The following is a 25,929-nucleotide window of genomic DNA, read 5'->3' on the forward strand; positions in this document are numbered from 1 at the left end:
GGTGAGAGTTGCTCCTGTTTTTGGCTTTCCCGCTTAAAAGTTTCTGATTTTTGACCGTTTGGATATGCGGTTGAAGCCGTGTTTTCAAAATATTAGATCGACGCCTTTTACCAAAAAAAAAAAAAAAGGCCCAAGCGTATTAACCTTGATTGAATTTCTAACGACTAAAAAAACTGATGAACTTTTAACCAAAAAAAATTGAGGAATCAAACTAAACTTTTCAAAAAAAGTTGCCATTTATTTTGCATGTATTTTTTACTTTGGTTTTTTGTTTTTTAATTCAACCTTAAAAAAAAATAAAAAAGTAGTTGAAAGCTAATTTGAGCTCTAAATAATTCAATTCAATTGTGCAAAAAAAAAACAAGTTTAAGAATTAAATTAAAAAAAAATTTAAAAATAACTATCCCAACTGATTTGTGAAAGAGTGTATAATATATATTGCACAATGAAAATACCTCACAGTTTATTTTTTTTATAATAATAATTACCGGGTATGTAACGATCCTATTATATATATATATATATATATATATATATATATATATATATATATATATATATCAAAATTCAACGGAGTTGTATTATAACAAAATATGACTAATTACTATATATGACCTATAGATTTACATGCACTTAATTATTCACAACATCTTTTATCAAATAATTTATCCTTAATCAAACTCTTATATTCATAATATAATATCCATTAAATCAATTCCTTCATAAGGATCATAAATCATCATTAATTTAAGATTAATTTAAACCAGATGTTTATTCTTTTAACCATTTGGATTCTTTAGTTGTCTATGATATTAATTCTATCACTTGGGGATTTAATTTTTCTAATTGTTTATTGACTAAGGAATTAGTTTTTTTTATTATTATTAACGTGGGTGTCCGGGCCAGCTTGCGTGCACCTCGACTAATCTCACGGGCCTTGAAGTTAATGAACATGTAAGCCTCCAGTGGTCCTGAGATTTGTGAGACTCGAACTGGTAATCTCTAGGGAACAAATATAGAGCCTGACCAATTGAGTTACATCCTTTAGAGTTAAAGAAATTAATTTCATGATCTATCTAGTGATCGGGATACTAATCAAATTACTCCGGGATTGGTTTTCTCAACCCCTCTAATAATTAGAACACTAATTCCATTAGTTTCTATAATCTAGCTTTCATATTTGTCAATTTAAACCAAGATATAATTAAAGAAAACTTCAACTTAACTTTTATACACTCAAATAGTTTCCTTGAAGATGTTAAATGGTCCCACGGCCTCTCTCTTACCAAAATAATCAAAATATATATCGTGTCAACTATTTGTCTCGTCGCCTGCCATGATTTTTTCAGTTGTTTTTAGCTAGACGAAGGATATTGATAATGATCAATCGTCTTGAATCTTCCATCAACATGACATGGCAGAGCGAACCATGTCTCCATTAATTCACGATGATGATTCAAATTCATCTATGTGCATGAGATACAAACAGTTCCTATAGAGGCAGTCTAGGTTTAGGAATTTTAGTTGGGGTTTTTTTTTTAATCCAAATCATTGAAGAGACTAGTTGTTGCTCGGAGGAACCCTATTTGTTGGTTTGTTATTGATTGTTTTTCCAAATTATGATCGTGAAAATAATGATTTATTCTTACTTCATTTTGTATAATGAAATTGCTATTTTTTCAAAAAAAATAAGAGGGATAGAATTGCTAATTTTCCACATATGTTTATAGTTATGAAAATTTAAACATTACATGCATTAAAAGAAACTAATTGGCATCGAGGAAACACTATAGTTGTAGACTTATTAATATTGTTCACTTGAATAATGTGATGATGGTTTTGCCCCTACATCTAAAAAACATAATATCAGTTGTCGAGGGCATTAAAGTTTTTTCATATGGCCTATTAGTCATTATCAAATTGACCGGAAACAAATAAATCTTTTTTTATTTTAATTGCACGGTGAAACGAACAGGATACCATTGAAAGCAAAAAAAAAAACTAGTCTTAAGGGGTGTTTTTATATTTTCATAATGATTTTTTTGTTATTATAATGTTATTTGAAGGACAATTTAGTATTTGACAAACTATAAAAAATAATAATAAATTGAGATTACCAAAATGCATTTAAAAGAAAAAAAATAAAATCGAATTTGAGTGGCTTTTTGTCTTTTTACGTTGGTATTTTTGTTATTATTAAATGAACTCGTGGGTAATTTAGAATTTGGCTATATATATATAAAGGACAAGCATATGTACGACACTAGTGGGTGCATGCAAGACACCCACACACTTTCATGTGGCATGTGCGGCACCTTTTAGCATCAAAAAATGCTTTTCTGTCGAGTTCTTTTTCCTATAGAGTGACGCATGTCAACTTAGGTGATTCGGTTTATCGCCGGTGAGCCTTTATTTTCTTCTTCTTCTTTTCTCTCTCCTCCCTCTAAAATTATAATTTGACCATTTTTGTTGTTGGTATTTCAACTTCAGTCCCTATTATTTTGATTTTAACTTGTGTTATTGACTCTTTTGTAAAAGTTTTATTTATTTTCAATTTCATCCTCCAATTCTAATCTACCAAATATTATATTTTTTTTCAATTTAATCCTTATTCTTTTTATTTCTATTTTTTTCTTGATCCTTTTATAAAAGTTTTATTGGTTTTTTAATTATATCATTCAATTCAAATTGATGGTATTATGTTTTTCAATTTGGTCCTCATTGTTTTGATTTCAATTTTTTTTTCTTGGTCAATTTGTAAAAGTTATTATTCTTTTCAATTTCACCCTTCAATAAAAATATAAAATTGATTTTTTATTTAATTTTGATCTTCATTTTGTTAATTGTTATTTTTTTAATCCTTTTGTATAATTGAAATTATTTTTTAATTTTATCCTTTAATATTTGATTGATTGAGAATTAGACTTTATGGTTTTTACAAATAGAATGTGATGCAAACCTCGTGATCACGTAGTCACGTAACCCACAATCAAGATTGAAATTTGATATCGGAAAGTCAAAAGAGGTCTGATAGGAATGTGACACAATGAAAACTTGTTCCAAAGCACCTGCATTATTGGAATTAAATCGAATGAAATCACAAAGCTGATTAGTCTTTGATAAGTGGTTTAATGCTTTCAAGAACCAAAAAAAGCAAGAATCACTCTCTCACACACACAAGCTAAAAATTCAAAATGATATTAGTCAATGACTGCTGAATTTTAGGCTTATAAAGAGTTTAAATACTCTTATAAAATAACCATAATGGATCTACCATTGTGGACTAAATTGACTCACCTACAAAATTAGCCCAAAACCTATACTAATAAACCCAAAATACTGATCTAAACAAGCCTTGAATCTTAATTGAAAATCAAGTATTAATTAAGTCTAAACAAGTCTTGGGCTATAGCTGAAATAATAAAAATAAAACTTCTAAGTTAATTTTATATGATGCCCATAACAAGAGAAGAAAAAAAAACAATGCAAGTCTGATGTGAGACTTATTTATAGACTGTAATGTCGCCCAATGATCATAAAAGCCAAGAGAGAAGTTATTGCACCTACAGTTTCAAAGATAAAAAAAGAATTTTAATTGTAACCTTGTATTTATCTTTTTTTATTTTGAAGGAAAAGTTATTGCCTTTATTATTCCTCTTTGTTGCCAATTAATTATCCTTTTATCACTAGTAAAACAATTAAAGTTGTTGAAATATTGTACTTGTAAATCTAGGAAACTTTGCTACCACTTTGTTTCACTTTTAAGTTTGAATTCTTTGTTTTTTTTTTTTGTTATGTATTATCCTCACCTAAAATGAAAATAAATTAAATAAGATATCAAAAAATAATTAATTTTTCTATACACAATATAAAATCCAAAATTAGTATGGAATCTACAAAGCATAAGGAAACAACACAAAAAAAGGTGGCCGAAACTAGTGCAAAATTAACAGCCTTGTTGTCGAAAGTTTATGGCCTAAATAAGGTTGGATTGGACCCCTTTTGCACATGAATTAAATGCATTAAAGCCTCCTCTTGATGCTCAAATGGATCTCTAATTTATGCCTTGACCAAAACTTGCAAGACTAGTTCATTCAATGCTTTTGTTTTGGACCTTGTAACTAGCCCATTTGGAACAAGTAATGGATCATTGTTAGTGTTTGTGGGTTGATCCACATCAGGGTGTTTCGGGTCTAATGACTCGGGTCATGAGTATGAAAAGTTAACACAAGTTTTTTTTTAAAAAAAGACTTTATAATTCTCTTTATTTTTTTGTGTTTTTTTCAATCTCATGATCTTGATCGCGGGTTTGACGGAATATCTCAGGTTGGCTCGATCCTGATTATCGGGTTACATGTTTGTCATGTTAACATGGGTTACCAGGACCTAGTTTTTTATATTCTTTTTTTGCCCTGTTTCGGAAAAAAAAATCTCATGTTATCCCAATCACTTTTTTTTTTTTTAACTTGATCCATTTATTGTTTTTTTTTATCTATCTAATTAAAATCAAACCAGCTTATTCAATCTAATTAAATTTATGACCGAATTACACATTGTTTTTTAGAAAAAAAACATGCTTTGCAACAATTAAATATTATATTTTATATTAAAAAATTAGTCCCTAGGGCTAGTGGTTACCAAAAGATTTTAGAATTAGCTTGTCGTGAAATAATTAATGAAGGGTGGTTCTATGGTCTTAATATAAAAATTTCAGGATACTTTTTCGAAAAGTTATAAAGACCTTAAATTGAAACAAAATGAATTATCCACTATTGAATTAAAAGTATTAATTACTTGTAAATTGCTAAACTGGTCACCCAAAGTTCACAATTATTTTCTAGCATAATTTAAATCATTAGCATTAACTTGATATAATAGGTTTACCTCATATGATAACCATATGTTAATTGAATATTGATCCCAAATTTATTATTTCAAGACAATAAAAAAAAACCATTAATAAAATCTCAAAGAAAGTTTACATTGTTATGTCATTTAGTGTTTTTTTTAAATGGAATGTAACTTATTTTTCAAAATATTTTTTGTTTCTAAACATGTCAAATTAATATTTTTAAAAAATTTATTTTTGATATTAATACATTAAAATAATCTAAAAACACTAAAAAATAATTTTAAAAAATAAAAAATATTTTAATGTGTGGTTCAACCACAATACAGAACACCACCTTAGTGTACTGTTATTATTGTATTTTATTTTTCCTTGCAAAGTATATATATATATATATATATATATATTGAAAAAAATTAAAAGAGATATTATTAGATTTTATTTATTGTATAAGATGTGAGAAATGACCAAGACAAAAAAAAAAAAAAAAAAAACACAAATTGGAACATGGAGAATTCGAGTAACTGATTTTAGAGTTAATTGTAAATTAATCCTTCTCCTATAAAAAGTTGCTTAATAGTCCCTTAACTGTGGAATGGGTAACAAGCTTGTTAGTTTTAATATTATTATCCAAACTAGCTTTTAATGCATTAAAAATACATTTAAACCCCGTCAATCTATTATTGAAGGGCTAGACTCATTGTATTATGTATTGCTATAATTTAATAATGTTTTGTCATTCATTATAAAATATCAAATGGCCTTTTAATAGGATAAAATGGTATTTTCTAAAGGATTCATCTGGTATAATAAAATTAACTAGGGGTATAATGGTCAATGTTTCTACACAATTAAATGATATAAATGCCATTAAAAGTAAACAAAAAAATAAAAGATAAGAGAGTCTTTTGCGTCATTACTTTTTTTTAAAAAAAAATAGTGAAATTACTTCATTTCCCTTCAAGTCAAAAAATTTAAATAAGGGGTAAATAGGTATTTTGGTTTTTTTTTCTCATTGTTTTTTCGTTATTTTGCATAGGATGTGGCAGAAAGTAAACACCGTTTACGCCTTTGGATGGCGCATGTAGTGTCTTCTTGCAGCTAAAAAGAACCAATTGTAATGTCGTCTGAAGCGTCTAGTGGTGGTGAAAATAATGAAGCGGCGCGTGTAGTCCAATTCATAGTGGTTCGGCGCCAATGATATTATTTCATCTTCCCCCTCTTTTCTCTCCCCTCTCCTTGAAATCTATGTTGGGTCATCCAAAATTCAGAGTTGTCATCCCATTGTTTTTTCTTTCAAGTGTACCTTTCCTTCTTTTGATTGATCTTTATTTGTTTTTGAATGTTTTTTTTTTTTCAATTTCATCACTTCTTATTTGGTTTTATTTAATTTTTATATTATATATGACGCTTATTATTTTGATTGCTTTTTATCCTTTTATTGATTTGTTTATTTTTTTCAATTTTATCCATCAATATTTTATTTTATTTATTTATTATATTCAATTTTGGTCCTCATTCTTTTACTTGCTCTTCTTTTATCATTTTCTTAGTTTTTTTTAAAAAAAATTATCCTCAACATTTTATTTCACTTGGTTTTTTATCCAATTTTGATCCCCATTCTTTTAATTGTTTTTTTCTTCTTTTCTGATTTTATGGGGTTATCCTGAGTTGTGGGTTAGTCAAGTTAACCTTAATTATTTCAATGTCTTTTTAGTTTCATCATTTAACATTAAACTATTGAGCCTTGAACTTTCTTATTTTTTATGTTTTTTCTTTATATGGTGTTATCTCTGGTCGCAGGTTAGTCAAGTTAACCTTGATTATTTCAATTTCTTTTTAGTTTTATCATTTGACATTAGACTATTAAGTCTTGAGCTTTTTTATTTTCCATGCTTTTCCTTTATATGGAGTTATCCCGGGTTGTGGGTTAGTCAAGTTAACCCGGGGTGACTCGGGTTTTTTTCAATGTTTTTTATTTAACTTCAATATTTGTCTCCAAATTTTTTAATCTTAAACTCATGTCACAAGTGATGAGTTAGTAGAGTGAACCCAGATTGACTCAATTTTTTTCTTCGACATTTCTTTTTTTTTTTAAATTGATTTTTTGAAATTTTATCATTTGAGATTAGGTTATCCACCCTTGAATTTTGTGGTGTTTTTTGCATTTTATTCTATGAGGTATCCCAATCTCATACTCTACATGTTCATCAAATTAACTTGAAATGACTTAGGTTATCATTGTTTGAACACATTTTTTTTTTACATTAGTTTTTTTTTTACTTGACCCACGACATAGCGCGGGCAAAAAAATCCAGTGAACTTTTATTGGCCTATAATAGTTGTTAATGAATAATGTTTAAAATATAAAAAACTACTTGTAATATTGTGAAATTATAATGACTTGATGGCAATATTTGTGAAACTATAAGGATTGGATATAACTTTTATTGAAAATTATAGCAATGTTCTTCTTCCTTGCGTCGTTGTTATCTAAGGCTAAGGACCTATTTGAGAATGTGATAGAAATTGTTTTATAAAGTGTTTTTTTTCACTTGAAAATGTATCAAAATATTTTTTTTAAAAAAAATTAATTTTTAACATTAGCACATCAAAACAATTTAAAAATAATAAAAAAATAAATTTAAAACAAAAAAAATTCAAAAAGTTTCAAAAACATGGTTGCACCGCAATGCCAAACAATGCTCAATTTTAAAACTCAATTAAACAAAGAATTAAAATCTTAAATCCAGAATTTTCAAGTATGAGAACACCTAAATTAACTAATTGTTAGGCCCAATTTTGATATTAATGAACTCTTGAAGATGAGGAGTTTAGTTTGATTATGGTTTTGCCACCAATGGTGGCTTGACGAAGAACTGATAATTTCTCTTTTTGTTTTTTTCCTTTGACTTTTTCTTTGATGAATTGTTGTTGTGACAAAGGAGGAGGTAGAGATGGAGGGAGAAACTTTACGGTGCTTAAGTAGAACTAGTTACATGACCCGCGCGATGTCGCAGGTCATTTTTTTTTTGCACAAAAAATATATAAAAAAATAAGATTTAAAAATGTTAGGTCTTTCTGTAAAGCTATACCCAAGAGTTTTGGGTTTGGCTGCAACGCTTGACTTAAGAGTAATATTTATAATATTAATAATAACATTAAACTTGCATGACCCAAGTTTAAGTGGGTTTGACTACAATACTAGATCCAATAGTCTTGGATGTAGGTCTGGCTGCAAGGCCGTGTAATAAAAGTGTGATAATTAAATAGAAAAAAACAAAGAAAAAAAACCAACAGAAAGAAAAAAAACTAATGAAGAAAAAGAAAAAAAATTATGAATTAATTGGGTTAACCCTTCAAAGCAGGTTAACTCGTCAAACTTTGGATTCGTGTCGTGAAGGTTTGATAACTAAATAGAAAAAAAAATTGACGGGTTACCCAGAATTAATTGGGCTAACCCATCAAACCCGGAATCCGTGTCATGAAAGTTTGATAACTGAATAGAAAAAAATTGAACATTAACAAACTAAATGAAATGAAAAAAATTACTTAAAAAGGAAAAAAACCAAGACAAACAAAAGGCACCAACCTTTTCACTGTGGATTTCACTGTGCAATTCACAATTAAAGGCATAAAAACAAAACAAAAGAAAAAAAATTATTCAATTAGCCAAACCTAAGATAACTAAATAGAAAAAAGGCATCAACTAATAACTAAATAGAAAAAAAAATCATATTAATGAACTAAATTAAATAAAAAAAAATATTAATTCAAAAGAAAAAATAACAGAAAAAAAAACTTATAAGAAGAAAAAAACTAATGAAGAAAAAGATAAAATAATCTAAATTAACTGGGTTAACCCGTCAAACTTAAGATTCGTGTCATGAAAGTTTGATAACTAAATAGAAAAACATTTAATATCAACAAACTAAATAAATAAAATTAATTAAAAAGAAAAAAAAAGAAGGCATCAGCCTTTTCACCGTGGACTGTACTGTGCAGTCCACAGTGAAAGGCATAAAAAGAGAAAAAAAGCAAAAAAAAAAAAAACTAAAGGCATCAGCCTTTTTACTGTGGACTGCATACAATATTAAAAGATGAAATCGGAAGAAAAAAAACTAATGAGAAAAAAGAAAAAAAAATTGAATCAGCTGAGTTAACTCGCCAAATCAGGTTAACCCGTCAAATCTGGGATTCGTGTCATGAAAGTGTGATAACTAAATAGAAAAAAGATTTAATATTAATGAACTAAATTAAAAAAAAAGATTAATTAAAAAGAAAAAAGCAAAGAGAAAAAAACATACAGGAAGAAAAAAAACTATTGAAGAAAAAGAAAAAAAATCTGAATCAACTGAGTTAAACCATCAAACCTGGGATCCGTGTCATGAAAGCCTAATAATTAAACAGAAAAAATTTAATATTAAGAAACTATAAACAAAAAAAAATAAACTAAAGGCATAAGTTTTTTCACTGTGGACTGCACCGTGCAGTTCACAGTAAAAGGCTTAGAAAGGAAAAGAAAAAGGAAAAAAAAACAAAGTCATACGCCACGGGTTAAATTTTTTTTCTTGCATAAAAAATATCAAAAAAAGCTAAGATCTAAGAGTGTTAGGTCTTTCTGCAAAGATATACCCAAAAGCCTAGGGTCTAGCTGCAACGCTTGACCCAAGAATAATATTTATAATATTAATAATAATATTAAACTTACATGACTTAAATTTAAATGAGTCTGGCTGCAACACCGGACCCAAGAGCATTGGATGTGAGTCTGGCTATAAGGTCGTGTCATAAAAGTGTGATAACTAAATAGATTAATTAAAAAGAAAAAAAAAAGAAAAAAAACCAATTGGAAGAAAAAAACTAATGAAGAAAAGGAAAAAAATCTGAATTAACTGGGTTAACCCTTCAAACCAGGTTAACCCGTCAAACCTGGGATTCGCGTCATGAAAGTTTGATAACTAAATAGAAAAAAAAAATTGACGGGTTTACCCAGAATTAACTGGGTTAACCCATCTAACCAAGTTAACCCGTCAAGCCTAGGATACGTGTCATGAAAGTCTGATAATTAAATAGAAAGAAATTTAACATTAAAACAAACTAAACTAAACGAAAAAAACTAATTAAAAAGAAAAAAAAATCCGGGTTAACTCGTCAAACCAGGTTAACCCATCAAACACGGGATCCGTATCATGAAAGTCTGATAACTAAATAAAAAAAATTTAACATTAACAAACTAAATCAAAAAAATAAAAAATCATTGAAAAAAACAAAAAAAAAATAAAAAAAGAAAAAGAAAAAGACAGTTCTATAATATAATATAATTATAATTATAATTATAATATAATAATTATAATAATATAATATATATTAACAGTGTTTCCCCACGCCTTTTGGAGTATTCTATAATTATACAAGTTACAGCTTAAATTGTTAATTAACATGTCATCAAATCTAAAAAAAAAAAAACATAGATTATGTCTAACTTTTTATTTAGAATAACTATTAGTATGAAAAATTAAACAAAAACAATCACTTTTCTAAAAAGTCAAGTTAGTTTAATTATTTCAGGATTAATTTTAAATAAATTTATCATTTTTTTTTAATGGAAGTTTCAAACCTAAAATAGAATTAACTCAAATTATTGTATATTAAAATATTGTCTAAGTGTTCCTTAGAGGTCATCAGTTTGAGTCTCATAAATTTTAGGGTCATTAGAGGCTTACATGGTCGTTAACTTCAAGACCCGTAGGATTAGTTGAGATGCGCGCAATTTAACCCGGACACCCACGTTAATTAAAAAAAAATATCCAAGTAAATCAAAATCATTTAAATCAATATTCATTAACTTCCAAGAGATTTTCTGAATGAAAATATTAAGACTATATTTAAAATACAATTAGATTTAGCATTAAAGTGAGTTTTCCTCGAAATGTTTTCTCGAGCAAAATTCATCGACTTTCGGTCGGATTATTCCGCATAAAGTTGTGTTACCGTAAAAAGAACAAATTCCTCACTTCTCCCAAACTAAAAAAATCCCCTACAACAAGGACACATCGGGCATTATACAATCTTTAACGTACTTTATTGTAATTTAACAGTCCCAATTGATTAATCCTGGTTCTCTGCGAAACCCTCGCTTATAAATACATCCTGTCCCGAAACCGTTCCAGGTCTCTCTTGCTCTCTCCTCTCCTTTGTCTGTCCTTGGATCGATCTGAGAGGTAGAAGCTCCATTGCGCAATCATGTTGGTCTATCAAGATCTTCTCTCTGGTAATTTCGTAGGTCTTTCTATTTGCTTTATTATTTCTCAGATCCGTCTGTCCGTTTATTATGCATGGAAGTTTTATATTCGTGGTGAATTTTGGATCTAATAACCCTGATGCGATTTTTTAATATAAAAAAATAGTATTGGTTTGCGATTTTGTTGCTTGGTTTGATTGAAATCTTGGATGGGTTTTTGTTTTTTAATTTGATTGTTTGTAAAGATGATTTATGGGTTTTTATTTATTTGTGTTTTTGCGGGTAGATGAGGACTGTCAGTCATGGAATATTTAGGTTTTTTTTTTGGACTGACGTGGTTGTTTGTGGTTTTTTATTAGGTGATGAGCTTCTCTCGGACTCGTTCCCCTACAAGGAAATTGAGAATGGGATACTGTGGGAAGCTGAAGGAAAGGTTAGTGTTACTTAATTTTTTATTGCTTTAGTTAGACTGTGAATCTCAGGTTGTTGATGTTGAGTTGATTTGTGTTTAGTGGGTTGTTCAAGGAGCTGTCGACGTAGACATTGGCGCTAATCCTTCTGCTGAAGGAGGCGATGAGGATGAAGGTGTTGATGACCAAACTGTCAAGGTGGTTGACATTGTTGACACGTTTAGGCTCCAGGTGAGTTTCTTGTGCTATTTGTTGAATGTCTCGAGTTGTTTTTTGAGTGTTGAATGATAAATTCTGGGGTAGAAGTTGATAAAAAGTTTGGTTGGTCGAAATTTTCAGGAGCAACCTGCTTTTGACAAGAAGCAGTTTGTTACTTATATGAAGAGATTTATCAAGTTGTTGTCGGAGAAACTCGATGACGAAAACAAAGAACATTTTAAGAAAAACATTGAGGGAGCCACCAAGTTCTTGCTTTCGAAGATCAAGGACTTCCAATTGTAAGTGCCTTTTAATTGATTGATGCTCTTATCTATTGTTTGCTTTGATGTGGTCTTCTATCAGGTCCTTTTTTTTTTCAATTTGTTTTTCCCAACTTATGCTCTATGGTTTTCATTGATATTTACGAGTCTGCACTTGTCTTGCAGCTTTGTGGGGGAGAGCATGCATGATGATAGTGCTTTGGTCCTTGCTTACTACAAAGAAGGTGCCACCGATCCAACGTTTTTGTACTTTGGTCATGCTTTGAAGGAGGTCAAGTGCTAAAAAGTGCCAATAGCTGGCTTCAAAGTGCAATTGCTTGCTTTATTAGTTCTAGTTTTATCCCTGAATGCCTCCTTTTCTATCTTATGTGCTGGTGGACTTGAGGATTTGTGCCTCCTATTTTGGGTTAATTATTGTTTGTTAACTATAATGAGCTCTTCATTAATGGGTATTTATGTTTTGCTTGACAAATAATTTAATGTGTCAATCCAAAAGTTTACTCAAAAACATTTCTGCCTATTCTCCATTTCTTTGATTTACAGTGTTACTTGCAAGCATCCTTACCAGTCTCATTATTTAAAATGGACAACAAAAAAATTATGCTTTTCTATTGCGACTAGAATTTTTGCATGTTTTATCTGATTGGAGCTCGCAACTGTTTGTTTGGTTCTTGTATGATGCCTTGAAGGCAAATTAGCAGCCCTTTTGGGTGTGGAACTGTCTGCCTACGGCAGTAGCAGGAACTTTTGTATTAGTCCTTGATCGAAGATTTATTGTGCAACCATTTGCAATTGAAGTTTCCTAGTGAATTACTGCCAGAGCTTGATCTCAGATGTTTTGTGCAACCTCTGTAATTAAAGTTTACTGGTGAAGTGCTCCAGAGGCGGCCGATGAGTGGATGGCATAGCTATTGCTCAGAAGTGTACTTGTATTGCTGAAGTACCATGTTTTGACTCAAATGGGTGCTAATAAATTCTTAACTGTGAACGATAATTTTTTGTAGTGGTTTCTTTGTTGTACTTGGTAGTGAGATCCACTAACTGTATGTTCACAAAGCTTCATGTGGTCCACCAAGAATAGAACATTAAGAAATAATGATCAGATGCCCGGATGTGGTCAACACTCCAATATTGCCCTGCAGCATCTTTAGGATTCCAATCAGAAGATAGCATATTGACAAGAACTTTCGTTCCAGAACATCAAGCAAAGCAGGATCAATTTGCAATGGAATTGCGATATCTCTGCACCTTTCAAACAGTTCCATAATATTCACACTAAAAAAAAAAGATGATCATGTTGTTTGGGTTACATATTAATATTTTATGTATTTTGATGTTAACAATTAAAATAAAATAGACTAATGATATACTTGGACGAGATTAAGTTTTAACATGTCTATATGAAGATTATATCAACAAGTATAAGGAATTGAACGAGAAAATTCATCAACAAGTCCAAGAAGCAAAGCAAATGAAGACTTAGTTTTTAAAAATTCATTTTAATGTTTATTGTTAAAATTTTAATCTTACTCAATAGCAAACTAAAATGAACTCACACACTTTACACTGCATACATAAATAGGATTGATATACTTTTAATTGATTCAAGTTTCACCAGGTTTGAAACTGACAAAACTGGTTTTTAAACTGAACCAGTCGACCTACTGAGCATATCAAGTGAATCAGCCGACCATTGTTCATCCGTGATGAACACCTGAGAATTTTGCAGGAACCGGTCGACTAAATGATGTGGTCATTTGAACCGGTTGTTCGCTTTAACCGTCAGAGGTATTCTAATGACTATAAACGACTAGTTTTTTTTGGAAACATATATACAGCCCTTTTTTATGCAAAATAAATAAGATTTTCTGAACATACATGATTTAGAAGCTATTCCAAAAGAAAAATCAACTAGAAATCATCAATCCTAACATACTCTAAATTCATTACACTTACACACCTTCAATCATCCTAAGTGCTATTGAGTAAGCTATAGAGATTATAGTTTTCAATTTTACAATCTACTATTTGAGAGAGTGAATCTTGTTGTAAACACATCATAATTGTAAACACTTGAGAGTTTGAATCAACTCTTGACATTTGTGAGATATTGTCACCAAGAGAAAAATCTTGAAGAGAAAACATCTTCAAGTTGTGTAATTGCTTGGTGTGGATTTATCAAGGACATTATATCTTTCACTTGGATTAGTAAAAGAATACAATACCCAAGTACGATTGGTACTTGAGGTGTAGATGTAGGCTTGCCATACCACGTTAAAAAGTTCTCACATATATAAGTTTGCTTAGACTTGACTAAAATGACAACCACTAGCTATAATGTTCAAAATGAAGGAGCATTTATCTCTCGGCCACCTTTCTTTGATGGCAATGATTATGTTTGGAAAGCTAGGATGATTATATATCTTTAATCTATTGATTATGATCTAGAGCTATCTATTGAAAATGAACATCACAAGCCTACAAAGATTGAAAATAATATAGCGATTCCTAAACCTAGAAGTGAGTATATCGACGGTGATAAAAAGTTTTTCTATGAATGCTAAAGCAATGAACACTTTGTATTGTGCCTTGAGTAGAAGTGAGTTTAAGAAAATATCATCTTGTAAAAATGCTAGTTATATATATGGCATGCTTTAGAAGTAACTCATAAAGGTACTAATCAAGTTAAAGAATCCAAAATCGATATGCTTGTACAAGTTTGGATGCATCAACCGTTCCCGAATAGCTTTCATGACTTCGGGCTACACTATCTTAGAATCAACCGCTCTCTGATACCAATTGTCATAGGGTTAAATTCTTCACACTAAAATCCAACCCTATATGGCAGTCTAGTCCCCACTAGACTAAGCCTTGCCTCACCTTTTTCGCTCATGTTTCCCATGATTATATGTTTCGCTCACCCAAAGAGGTTCCCACAATTGCTTGTCGTAAACAAATAACAAACACAAGCAAAGCACACCGAGAATACAAGAAGATCTCTTAACTTTTATTAATCTCGTCAACAAAGGATTACACAATATAAGTGTGTGTGCTATGCACAGAATCACATGCTACACATCCAAGGCTTTGCATCCTATTCATAGACAAAGATATGTGAGTTACAAGGCACACCTATGATCCCTATTTTTCAGGACATAATGGGGCACTTTCTCCCCTATGTTCTCCATGAACTTAGTGGCCTATTTTCCACCAAGTAGTGGGCATTTTCTCCTCCATGATCCCATGATCTTAGTAGCTTATAGAGCAACCCAGTCCTGCCCCACATTCTGCCCCTATGATCCTATGATCTGGATGTCCATAACTGCCACGTTCTGCATGTCCACTTGGCAGTCCCAACTGCCAATTTCTGTTGCGTCTGTTGCTAGCTTAGAAGGTCCATGATTTAAGCCCCACGTCCATGCCTAGTCAGGAGCTCAATGACTCGTACGAACCATTACACGCTACCTGCCGAATTCATCTATGCCTATGCAAGGCTACCGCTGTCCATCACTGCTGAATTCTAGATAGTGTGCTTTTGTTGGCGTATCCTCACACTTAGAGCTCTAACAAACCACCCCCATTAGAAGAGTCTGACGTCCTCGTTAAAATAGACATGAGGTAGTCTTGCACCTGATCCTCAAATTGCTATAAATCTGTGTCCTTCTTCCACGAAACCTCTGCGTTTTTCTTCTATTTTACCAAAAACTCAGTTTGTTGATTCTTCTTATATTGGCCGAGTCAATGATGATCTATGATCTTGACGATACCATCGTCAAACTATTTGTGAATTGTAGGAGGAGCTCTTTGCCACTTACTTCGGTTTGGGTCCTCATGGTATTCGTGAAATGGTCGCAAGTAACTTACGTGAAAAGTAGGATGAAGCTTTAGCCGTTCGGGCAGCTTCAACCTATAGACGACAGCCCCCACCTTCTAGTTGATTTCGAAAGGTCTATTGTACCTTGGCACCAACCCTCGGTGCTTTGTCTTCCCCATAATTTTCTTCCAGATTTGTGGAGTTAACTTGAGCAACACCTTGTCACCCTCGCTGAATTCCAATAGTCTATTTTTTTGGTTGGCGTATTTGAGCATCCTTTTCCTTGCCCTACGCAAGCTATCTTGGGCTTGCTCAAAAAATTCCTTACGCTCCATCGCAAACCTATACGCTGCTGGACTCTTCCCACCAGATTTCTGCACCGCAATCCCAGTAGGAGTTTAAGGTTGTGCTCCCAAAACCAGCTCAAACGGACTTGCTTTTGTTGCCGAGGATTTTTTAAGATTGTAGCAAAATTGTGCACTATCCAGCAACTCCAACCAGTTTCGTTGCATCGTTGTCACGTAGTGTCTCAAATATTCCTCCAGCAAAGCATTTATCCTTTTTGTCTGCCCATCAGTTTGCGAATGATTGGCAGTGGAAAACTTCAGCCTTGTTCCCATCATGTTGAACAATGTTGTCCAGAATCTGCCCGTGAATCGCACATCATGATATCTTACAATGTCAGAAGGTACTCCAAAGTACTTCACTACGTTGCGGTAGAATAACTCAGCGGCCACTTCGGTTGTATATACTGTCGAGGCAGCCACAAACATTGCGTACTTGGTGAATCTTTCCACAACAACCATGATAGTATTCATGCCATCCACCTTCGAAAACCCAATTATAAAGTCCATAAAAAACGACACCCAAGGCTTGTCTAGAATCGGTAACGGCTGTAACAAGCCTACCTCTCGCTACCGTAAAGTCTTGTCTTGCTGGCACACTAGACAAGTCTTGACATAAAGTTCTACGTCGTCATCCATCATCGACCAATAATAAGTTTGCGATAAAAGAGCAACCATCCTTTCCCTACCTGGATGTCCAGCCCACTACGGGTCATGAGTCTCTGTCATTGAATATTTCTGCAGCTCTTCCTTCGGCATAAAGATTCGACCTCCTTTTGCATAGAGTAGATCTTTCTCCAGCCAATACCTCTGTATCATCCCTTCTCATATAAGATCAACCAGCTTCTTGTACGCTGCATCTTCCCAGTAGTTTGACAAAGTCGACCCAACATGTCCGACTCCACCTGAATAATAGCAAGAACAATAGCAATTACCTCACGTCTGCTGAGTGCATCCACAACCTGATTATGTCTCCCCGGTTTGTGCTCCCATATGAAGTCATATTCGGCCAAGAATTCTTGTCATCGAGCTTACCGCTGTGACAATTTCTTCTATGTTTGAAAGAATGTGTTATCAAAATTGTCAATCTTAATAACGAATCTTGGCCCCAACAGATATACTCTTTATATGCCAAGGCAGTGCACCATTATCGTCATCTCCTTCTCGTGGGTTGAGTATTTTTGTTCAGCGTCATTTAACTTTTGACTCTCGAAAGCAATCGAATATCTCTCTTGTACGAGCACTCCATCAATGGCCCTATCTGAAGCATCAATATGCACTTTGAATGGCTTCTCGAAATCAGGCAGCCCCAAGGCTGGAGTTGACGCTACCACTGTCTTCAGCTTCTCAAAAGCTTGTTGGCAATCAATTATCCATTTCCATCTTCGATTCTTATTTAAAAGATCTAAAAGAGGAATTTTTTTTTTGCTATAGCGATCAATAAATTGTCTATAGTAGTTTGCAAACCCAAAAAATGATCTCAATTCCGGAACTGTCTTTGGTGTTGACCATTCGATGATGACTTGAATCTTTCGTGGATCCATCTTCACCTGTCCCTCTCCAATTACGTGGCCTAAGAACATAATTTTAGTTTTTGAAAACTCACACTTTTCTCTCTTCATAAACAATTCATATTCCCTCAATCTTTAGAACTTTAAAAAGATGAATTACATAATCTTTTATGCCTCTACTATAGATTATAATGTCATTTAAGTAGACTACAACAAAATTGTCTAAGAAATTATATAAAACATCATTCATTAGATTGTAAAATGTTGCTGGAGCATTTGTTAGGCCGAATGGCATAACTAGAAACTCGTATGAGCCATACCTCGTCACACAAGTAGTCTTATGTTCGTCACTTTCAGCAACTCGCACTTGCCAACATCTCGATCGCAATTCTAATTTTGTAAGATAAAGGCTCCACAAAATCTTTCCATCAAATCCTTAATTAAAGGAACTAGATATTTATTTTTTATTCTTACCTTGTTAAGTGCTCAGTAGTCCACACACATGCGAAGGCTCCAGTCAAGCTCTCATTTGCCTTTTTTTTGAAATAAGACCGGAGCACCATATAGAGCCTTGGAAGGACGGATAAACCCTGAGTCAATCAACTCTTCCAATTGCTTCCTCAATTCTGCCAATTCCATTGGCGACATTCGGTAAGGGGCTTCAGATGGTGGCTTTGTTCCCGGCACCAGCTCAATCTAATGGTCTATGGCCCTCATAGGTGGGAGTTTTTTTTTTTTAGCTAAGACGACATCACATCCTCAAATTACAGTAGCATGCTAGCAATTTCTTTCGACACCTCCCCATAATAGTCCATTTTCTAGTCCATTATTATCACAAGAAACACTTCCCCACCTTTCCGTAATGCTTTATCAATAGCAATGGCCGAGACCAAGCTTTTCCCCCCTAATAACATTCGTCGTTGCAATGTTGCAATATGGGACAAAACATGGGCATCCCTCACTCGCAATCATAACTCCATTGAGATACGACATCAAAATAATCTTAGCTTTCTTCAAGAAATCCAGACCAAGAATAATATCGTAATTATCAAGATTTACGACCAACACGTCCTGCTTACCTCTCCAATGATCCAATGTTATTGACACATCATAAGACATTCCTACAATTCTCTATGCCTTCGAGTTTACTGCTTTCATTGATGTATGGCTATCACTCAACTGCAAACCAAGTTCCTTCACCAGCTGATCTGCCACAAATGTATGAGTTGCACCTGAATCCAGTATAGCATTCACGTCTTTGCCATTTATCATAATCTTCACATACATCAGATTGTCCACAAACCATAACTTCACTTTTTACAACGCATCAATCCTCACCAGGTTTTGATCAACAAGGCGTGTTTTTGCAGCTACATCCCCTGATTCAACTACCAAGTAGTTTAATATATGTATAGGATTAACGTGTGTAACTACCCTCTCATCCTCATCGCTATCCCGAGCCCAAATAGCATTCAAATTTTCCCTCTTCAGACATTCCTTAGCAAAGTGAGGACCATCACAAATGAAGCAAGTAAAGTTTGGTTTAGTACCCTTACCTTGTGCACCCATAAACTTAGCCTTACCTTTATCCGCGACAGTAGCCTTCGATGCACCCCCCATCAAACTTCTTCTTTTCCTCCTTGTCTCTTCCCTTAGATTGAAGGAGGCTGTTTTATAGCCCTCTCTAGTAGTTGATTTAAAATCAACCAAACTGTCTACAACAACAATAGTAGAGGACAGATCTTTTACGTTTTGTCGTCTTAGTTTCGCTTACACCTAAGGTTGTAGTCCAGACATGAAGTTGAATAACTCGTCCTCCTCATACATATTCTTGATGTCGAGAATCAAAGAACTGAAAAATTTAACATACTTATGAACTGACCTTTCATGTTTGAACCTTTTCAATTCCTCCCGCGCAATCCAGGATGTGTTGTTTAAAAGGAACTGCTCTTTCAGCTCCTGCTTAAGATGATGCCACGTCTCAATCTTCGAACATCCAGCATTTAAATCCTCTTTGGTTCTCTTTCGCCATCAAAGCTTAGCATCACCCATGAGATATATCATGGTGAGATCTACTTGTTCAGCCACGCCGATCTTCGCAATGCTAAAGTATTGCTCCATGTCCCCCAAGAAATTCTCAAGTTCCTTGGAACTTTTTGCCCCACTGAAACACTTCGTTTCAGGCACTTTAGGCTTAGATGTACTTACCCCAATAGGAGTGTTCATTATTACCCGTTTCAAAATGACAATCATCTCTTTGGCAGCTGCCAATCGTTCATTCGATTCTGACGTAAGAGAAATGTACAAGCTCTCAACCCTTTCGGCGTTTTCCATAGCTTCCTTCAAGCAATCAATGACATAGGGTTCTTCACCTTCTTCATCATGCCCTATCAAAGTCTTAAGACGCATCAACCGTTCTCGAATAGCTTCCATGAGATCGGGTTACACGATCTTAGAATCAACCACTCTCTGATACCAATTGTCACAGGGTTAAATTCTTCACATTGAAATCCAACCCTATGCGGCAGTCTAGTCCCCACTAGACTAAGCTTGCCTCATCCTTTTCGCTCGTGTTTCCTATGACTATATGTTTTGCTCACCCAAAGAGGTTCCCACAATTGCTTGTCGTAAACAAATAACAAACACAAGCAAAGCACACCAAGAATACAAAAAGATCTCTCAACATTTATTAATCTCGTCAACAAATTATTACACAATAGAAGTGTGTGTGCTATGCACAGAATTGCATGCTACACAACCAAGGCTTTGCAGCCTATTTATAAACAAAGATATGTGAGTTACAAGGCACACTTATGATCCCTATTTTTCAAGACATAATAGAGCACTTTCTCCCCCATGTTCTTCATGAACTTAGTGGCCTATTTTCCACGAAGTAGTGGGCAGTTTCTCCTCCATGATCCCATGATCTTAGTAGCTTGTAGAGCAACCCAGTCCTGCCCCACGTTCTGCCCCTATGATCCCATGATCTGGATGTCCATAACTGTCACCACTAACCCATGTTATGCGTGTCCACCTGGAACTCCCAACTGCTAGTTTCTGCTGCATCTGCTACTAGCTTAGAAGGTCCATGATTAAAGCCCCACGTCCATGCCAAGTCAGGAGCTCAATTACTCGTACGAACCATCGCACAGTGATTACCGAATTCGTCTCTACCTATGCAAGGCTGCCACTGTCAATCGCTGCTGAATTCTAGGCAGTATGCTTTTGTTGGCGTATCTTCGCGCCTAGAGCTCTAATAGCTGACCACTCTTGTCCTTTTAGCCATTGCTTTTGCTTTAATGTTTTTGCATGATTTCATGTTGAAGGCAACTTATACTACTCCTATTAACTTAACTTCAATCATTTCTGCATTTCCCTTAAATTTCACTCAAGAACTCTAATTTTTCAAACTTCAAATTGGTGGCACAATTCTTAACTAAATTTAAATTGGTTTCACAATTGGTTTAGAACTTCTTAACCGGAGGAAATTTGGGTTTAAATTATGGTTTAATTGAAGATTTTTAACTCTCTTTTTCCATGCTTGTAGCCGGCCCCTCCCCCCTTTTCCCCTCACAATTTCTTCACTTTACTACTTGTTAATTCTTTGTCCAAGGTGTTTTCTCTACCTAGTAATCTAAAACTTGTGTAGGCTTGACAATGTAGGTGTTTTTCTCTTAAGTTTGGTGAAGGAAAAATCTAAAATCTTCCCGCTCTTTTTTCTCTCAACATGTCCGGCCATATAGTCCCATTATCTTTTAATTATACTTTGGTCACTTCTTTCCTCTCTTTTTACAATTTGGTTATACCTCTTTTCTTTTTTTAAAAAAAAATCCATCCTAGCAATTTAATTTATTTGATTTCCTCCAAACACTTAACCATCTCCATTTTTTTGTAAATTTTTATTATCGGGTTTTACATTTAAAACAAGCACCAAGAGCATGACATGATAGCTTAAAGACTTTTCTTATTGAAAATGGTTTTGTTATTAGCAAAATCGACACCACCCTCTTCATAAAGAAAAAAGGTAATGACATATTGATTGTACAAATACATGTTGATGATATTATTTTTGGTGCTACTAATACATCTCTTTGTAAGAAATTTGCAAAATGCATGCAAGATGAGTTTGAAATGAGCATGATGGGGAATTAAATTTCTTCCTTGAATTGCAAATAAAACAAACAAATGATGACATCTTCTTCAACCAAAGCAAGTACATCAAGGAGTTACTAAAAAGATTTGGGATGTAACATGTTAAGAAAGCCGACACACCCATGGAAACATCAATAAAGCTTGATATGGATGAAAATGATAAGAATGTAGACTTCACCAAATATCAAGGTATGATCGGTTCACTCTTATATCTAACTGCTGGCAGATCCACTATTATGTTTAGTGTTTGTCTATGTGCATGTTTTCAAGCATGTCCAAAATAATCCCATGTAAGTGCTATAAGACATATTTTTTTTGATATTTTCATGGTACAATCGACTTAGGGTTGTGATATTTGAAAGGATGTGAGTTGAATTTAATTAGCTATTCAGAGGTGGATTTTACGGGATGTAAAGTTGATAGAATAAGTACTAGTGTTACTTTCTAGGATCATCACTAGTATTTTGGGCTAGCAAGAAATAAAATTCAGTAGCCCTATCAACAATTGAAGTGAAATATATTTTGTTGCGGGTAGTTGGTGTGCTCAGATTTTATGGATTAAATAAACCTTATAAGATTTCAGACTTGATTTTTACCATGTCCCTATTATGTGTGATAACACAAGTGCTATAAGTCTATCTAAGAGCCCTACACAACACTCATATACAAAGCATTAGAGGTGTGCAAAAAAATCGAAAAACCGAGTAAACCGAGAAAACCGACGAAAAATTAACCGAAAAAACACGAACCGAGAAAAAAAACCGATTAGAATATTTAGAAAAAATTCTGGTTCGGTTCGGTTTTCGGTTTTGTAATGCAGAAACCGGTTAACCCGGACCGAACCGAACCGGTTCAAAAAAAGGTCCCTAACCACCACTAGTATAAATAGAAACTTTTCCCCTCTTGCCTAACCCTAGCATACTAAAAAGCACCCGCCGTCCCACCCCCTCTCCCTCTTCCTCTCTGCTAACCCTAACCAGAGCACCCGCCGTCCCACCCCCTCTCCCTCTCCCTCTCCCTCTCTGCTAACCCTAACCAGAGCACCCACCCCAGTACTAGAGGCTCTCCCTCTCGCCTCTCCAAAATATTTTAGCCTATCGGACAAGTTCTTAAGAGAACTCAAACAAGTTCTTTCGTTTAGTACGAGTACATCACAGAAGCATCAATGGGTAAGCATCAATTTCCTCGCCTCTCCTTTTGTTTTTGGGTGATGGGTTTTTGTTGATGAGGTGCTTAGTCGTGTTTTATTTCAGTTTTCAAGGATTTTTGATGTGGGATTTGTGTGTTTCTTATTTACCTTGTCATTGGTCATGGTTCTTCTTCAAGAAACCAACTTCTGGTTTTATTGGCTGGTTTTGTTCTCATAGTTTTTTTTGCCTTTTCCTCTTCAAAATTTTTAATTTCTACAGAGGTCAACGTGAGCTTTTCAAATGACATGGATGATGAATATGAGAAACTCTTTAGGAGATTGAATCCACCCAAGTATGTATTATGCAGATTCGTCATCTTCTTTTTTAATTTTCTAAGTGAAAGTGACCTTAAATTTTTCCCATCAAGGTGTTATTTAAAATAACTTTGGTGTGTACACATTCTAATTTTCTTGATTATCCCGATGTGCTCTGTATATAATTCCTTTTGGTGTCTTGCAGGTTTTGTTATTGATGCAGAACCTTACTGTTAACTTGTCTAGCCCTGATTTTGAGCCATATATAAGTGTTAATGTTTTGTAAGTATGTTCATAGCAGCTCTTACCAGCATGCATGTATATTGCCACTTATTTTGGCTTATTGAAAGAATTCGTAAATGTGATGATATATTGCAACCATAATCTGAGTATTATGGCAAAGCTGAGGTTTCATTCAATGCTAAAGTTTCAACATGTTAGATTTTGAAGTGAAAACAGATTTACATCCATTTTGTTCAGTTTTTTTTCTCTTTTTTTTTATGTCAGGGTTGTGATTGATAATGAAGCTTGCAAGAATGCTACTGTCATAAGGGTAAGAGTTTTGGTGTCTTTTTTTGGTGGGTGTGTGCTCTTCAGTCTTGCCCATTATTCTTGTTGTTTTTTGGGTACTAAATATTTCATTGTGTTACAGGTTGATAGTGCTAACAAACATGGAATACTTCTTGAAGTTGATAGTGCTAACAAAATTTGTTTAGGGATGACCGCTTTTGCAATTGATTTTTTGGCTCATGGATTTATGGATTCTTTTGTAGGAATATTATATCAAGCATATTGATGGGTCCCCTGTAAAATTAGAGGCTGAGAGACAAAGGATTATACAATGTCTTGAAGCAGCCATTGAAAAAAGAGTATCCGAGGTGAGTGAACTATGGTACCTTCAAATCTGAGATCGTTCTTAAAGTTTACTCATAAAACTCTCCTTGTTTTTACCAAAATCATGCATCCAGCCACTATGGTTTCAAGCCGTTCTGTGTTCCTTTCCTTGCTATCAAAATGTAGATCTATCATATAATTGTATTGATTATGTTGTTACTTGGGCAATGGTGAGTTGGGTGAAGTTTATATACGGAAGAGGTGATTTTATTGCAATGATAATGATTGCATGTTAAGATATGACTGGTGTCACTCACCAGTTAAAACACTCGCTATTTTATATTCCATGCCTTATGTTTAGTTTCTTCTTTTTTGGTGGTAGATGATGATGCATTGATTTTGTTAGGAATTCACTCGCATGCTTGTGCAGAATGCTCCATTCAAAGGATAGCTTGCTATTGGGTTTTCTTGGTGTACTAATATACAACTTGTTGGGAACAACTGATAGCAAAGGTTTATTAGATATCTTTTGTGTTTTATAATAATGGTATTTGTTGTTTTTTCTTTAAGCCCTTTGAAGGCAATGGTTTGTAATTTGAATTTTAACTTATTAGTGTGTGATTGTGAGTGTGTTATTTAAATTTTTTGGAAGCAGAAAAATATTAGGAAGGTAAAAAATATATTGAACACAAGATTGACATTAATAATTTCATATAAATGAATATTCAGTGGCCAAAAAACTTAATAAACATAAGAGTGACAATAATAATTTAATACAAATGAATATTTAGAGGTTAAAAAATTAAATATACTTTTGGATCTTCAAAGAAAATTAGACAATATCAACATTAATTGCAAGCCCATCAAAAATCCATTAAAAGCCCATAATAAAGCCCATTACGAAGCCCAAAAAAATGCATATAGGTTTTTTCGGTTTTGGGCATCAAAAACCGAACCGAAACCAGTCGGTTTAGGCCGGTTTCGGTTCAGTTTCGGGTCTGTTTTTTTTTTCGGTTTGGTTGTTTTTTATGGGTAAAAACCGAACCGAACCGAAAATGATCACCCTTACAAAGCATATTGAAGTAAGACATCACTTCATAAGAGATCGTATGTTGAAAGGTGATATTGTACTCAAGTTTGTTAGTACAGAACATCAACTTGCAGATATTTTTACAAAGTCATTAAATAAGGATCTCTTTTGCGAAAGACGAAGGAATCTAGGCTATATACATACTAATGATATTTAAGGTCTTATTTTTGTGTCTGTACATCATTGTATATAAGTTGGACATGTTTAAGTGATAAAATGTATACCCTTTTAGCATAAAAAAATCTGTTTTGCAGAAAAATTCTAAGTTAGTGTAATCTGGGATGAATTGGCCAACCAGTTCATCATACAATCTCAACCAGACGATCGGTTGAAACAGAGAAACAGAGGTTTCACTACTGGATGAACATTAGCTTTTTGAGGTTTCAGTTGGGTTTAGTTTTTTAGACTACAAGTTGAACAAAAAGGCTTTTTTTTGTCTCGTAAAACATCTGTTTTGATCAAAACTTGGAATATATGATTATCGTGTGAACTAGTCGACTGGTTTATACATCCGGGACAACCGGTTGACTGATTGAAACAAATGACAGAAACCTTTGCTTTTGCCCAAATTTTAAAATTTTGACCCTTTTATTTCTTAATATTTTGGACAAAGTTTTTACATAAACAAGGTCCTTTTTCAAGTATATAAGAAGTATCAAAAGAGTAATTTGGAAAATTTCAAGCTTTAGGTTAAACCAGTCAACAAGTTGCTCGATAGTATAAATATTACCCTCATTTTCCAGCAAATATAGAATTCC

The 25,929-nt window shown here is 33.5% G+C and overlaps 1 protein-coding gene across 1 annotated transcript; it reads left to right on the plus strand.

Moving 5' to 3' along the window:
- The first annotated feature begins 10,761 nt into the window (after positions 1-10,761).
- Positions 10,762-12,457, plus strand: LOC112328362 (translationally-controlled tumor protein homolog). The gene is made up of 5 exons (XM_024606327.2): positions 10,762-11,123; positions 11,453-11,526; positions 11,606-11,734; positions 11,843-12,000; positions 12,148-12,457. Exons 1-5 carry the CDS (start codon positions 11,096-11,098, stop codon positions 12,263-12,265), a joined length of 507 nt encoding a protein of 168 aa, XP_024462095.1. The 5' UTR covers positions 10,762-11,095; the 3' UTR covers positions 12,266-12,457.
- Positions 12,458-25,929: the final 13,472 nt, after the last annotated feature.

Source organism: Populus trichocarpa, chromosome 8 (assembly GCF_000002775.5).
Source record: "Populus trichocarpa isolate Nisqually-1 chromosome 8, P.trichocarpa_v4.1, whole genome shotgun sequence".
In the NCBI taxonomy this organism is placed as follows: Eukaryota; Viridiplantae; Streptophyta; class Magnoliopsida; order Malpighiales; family Salicaceae; genus Populus; species Populus trichocarpa.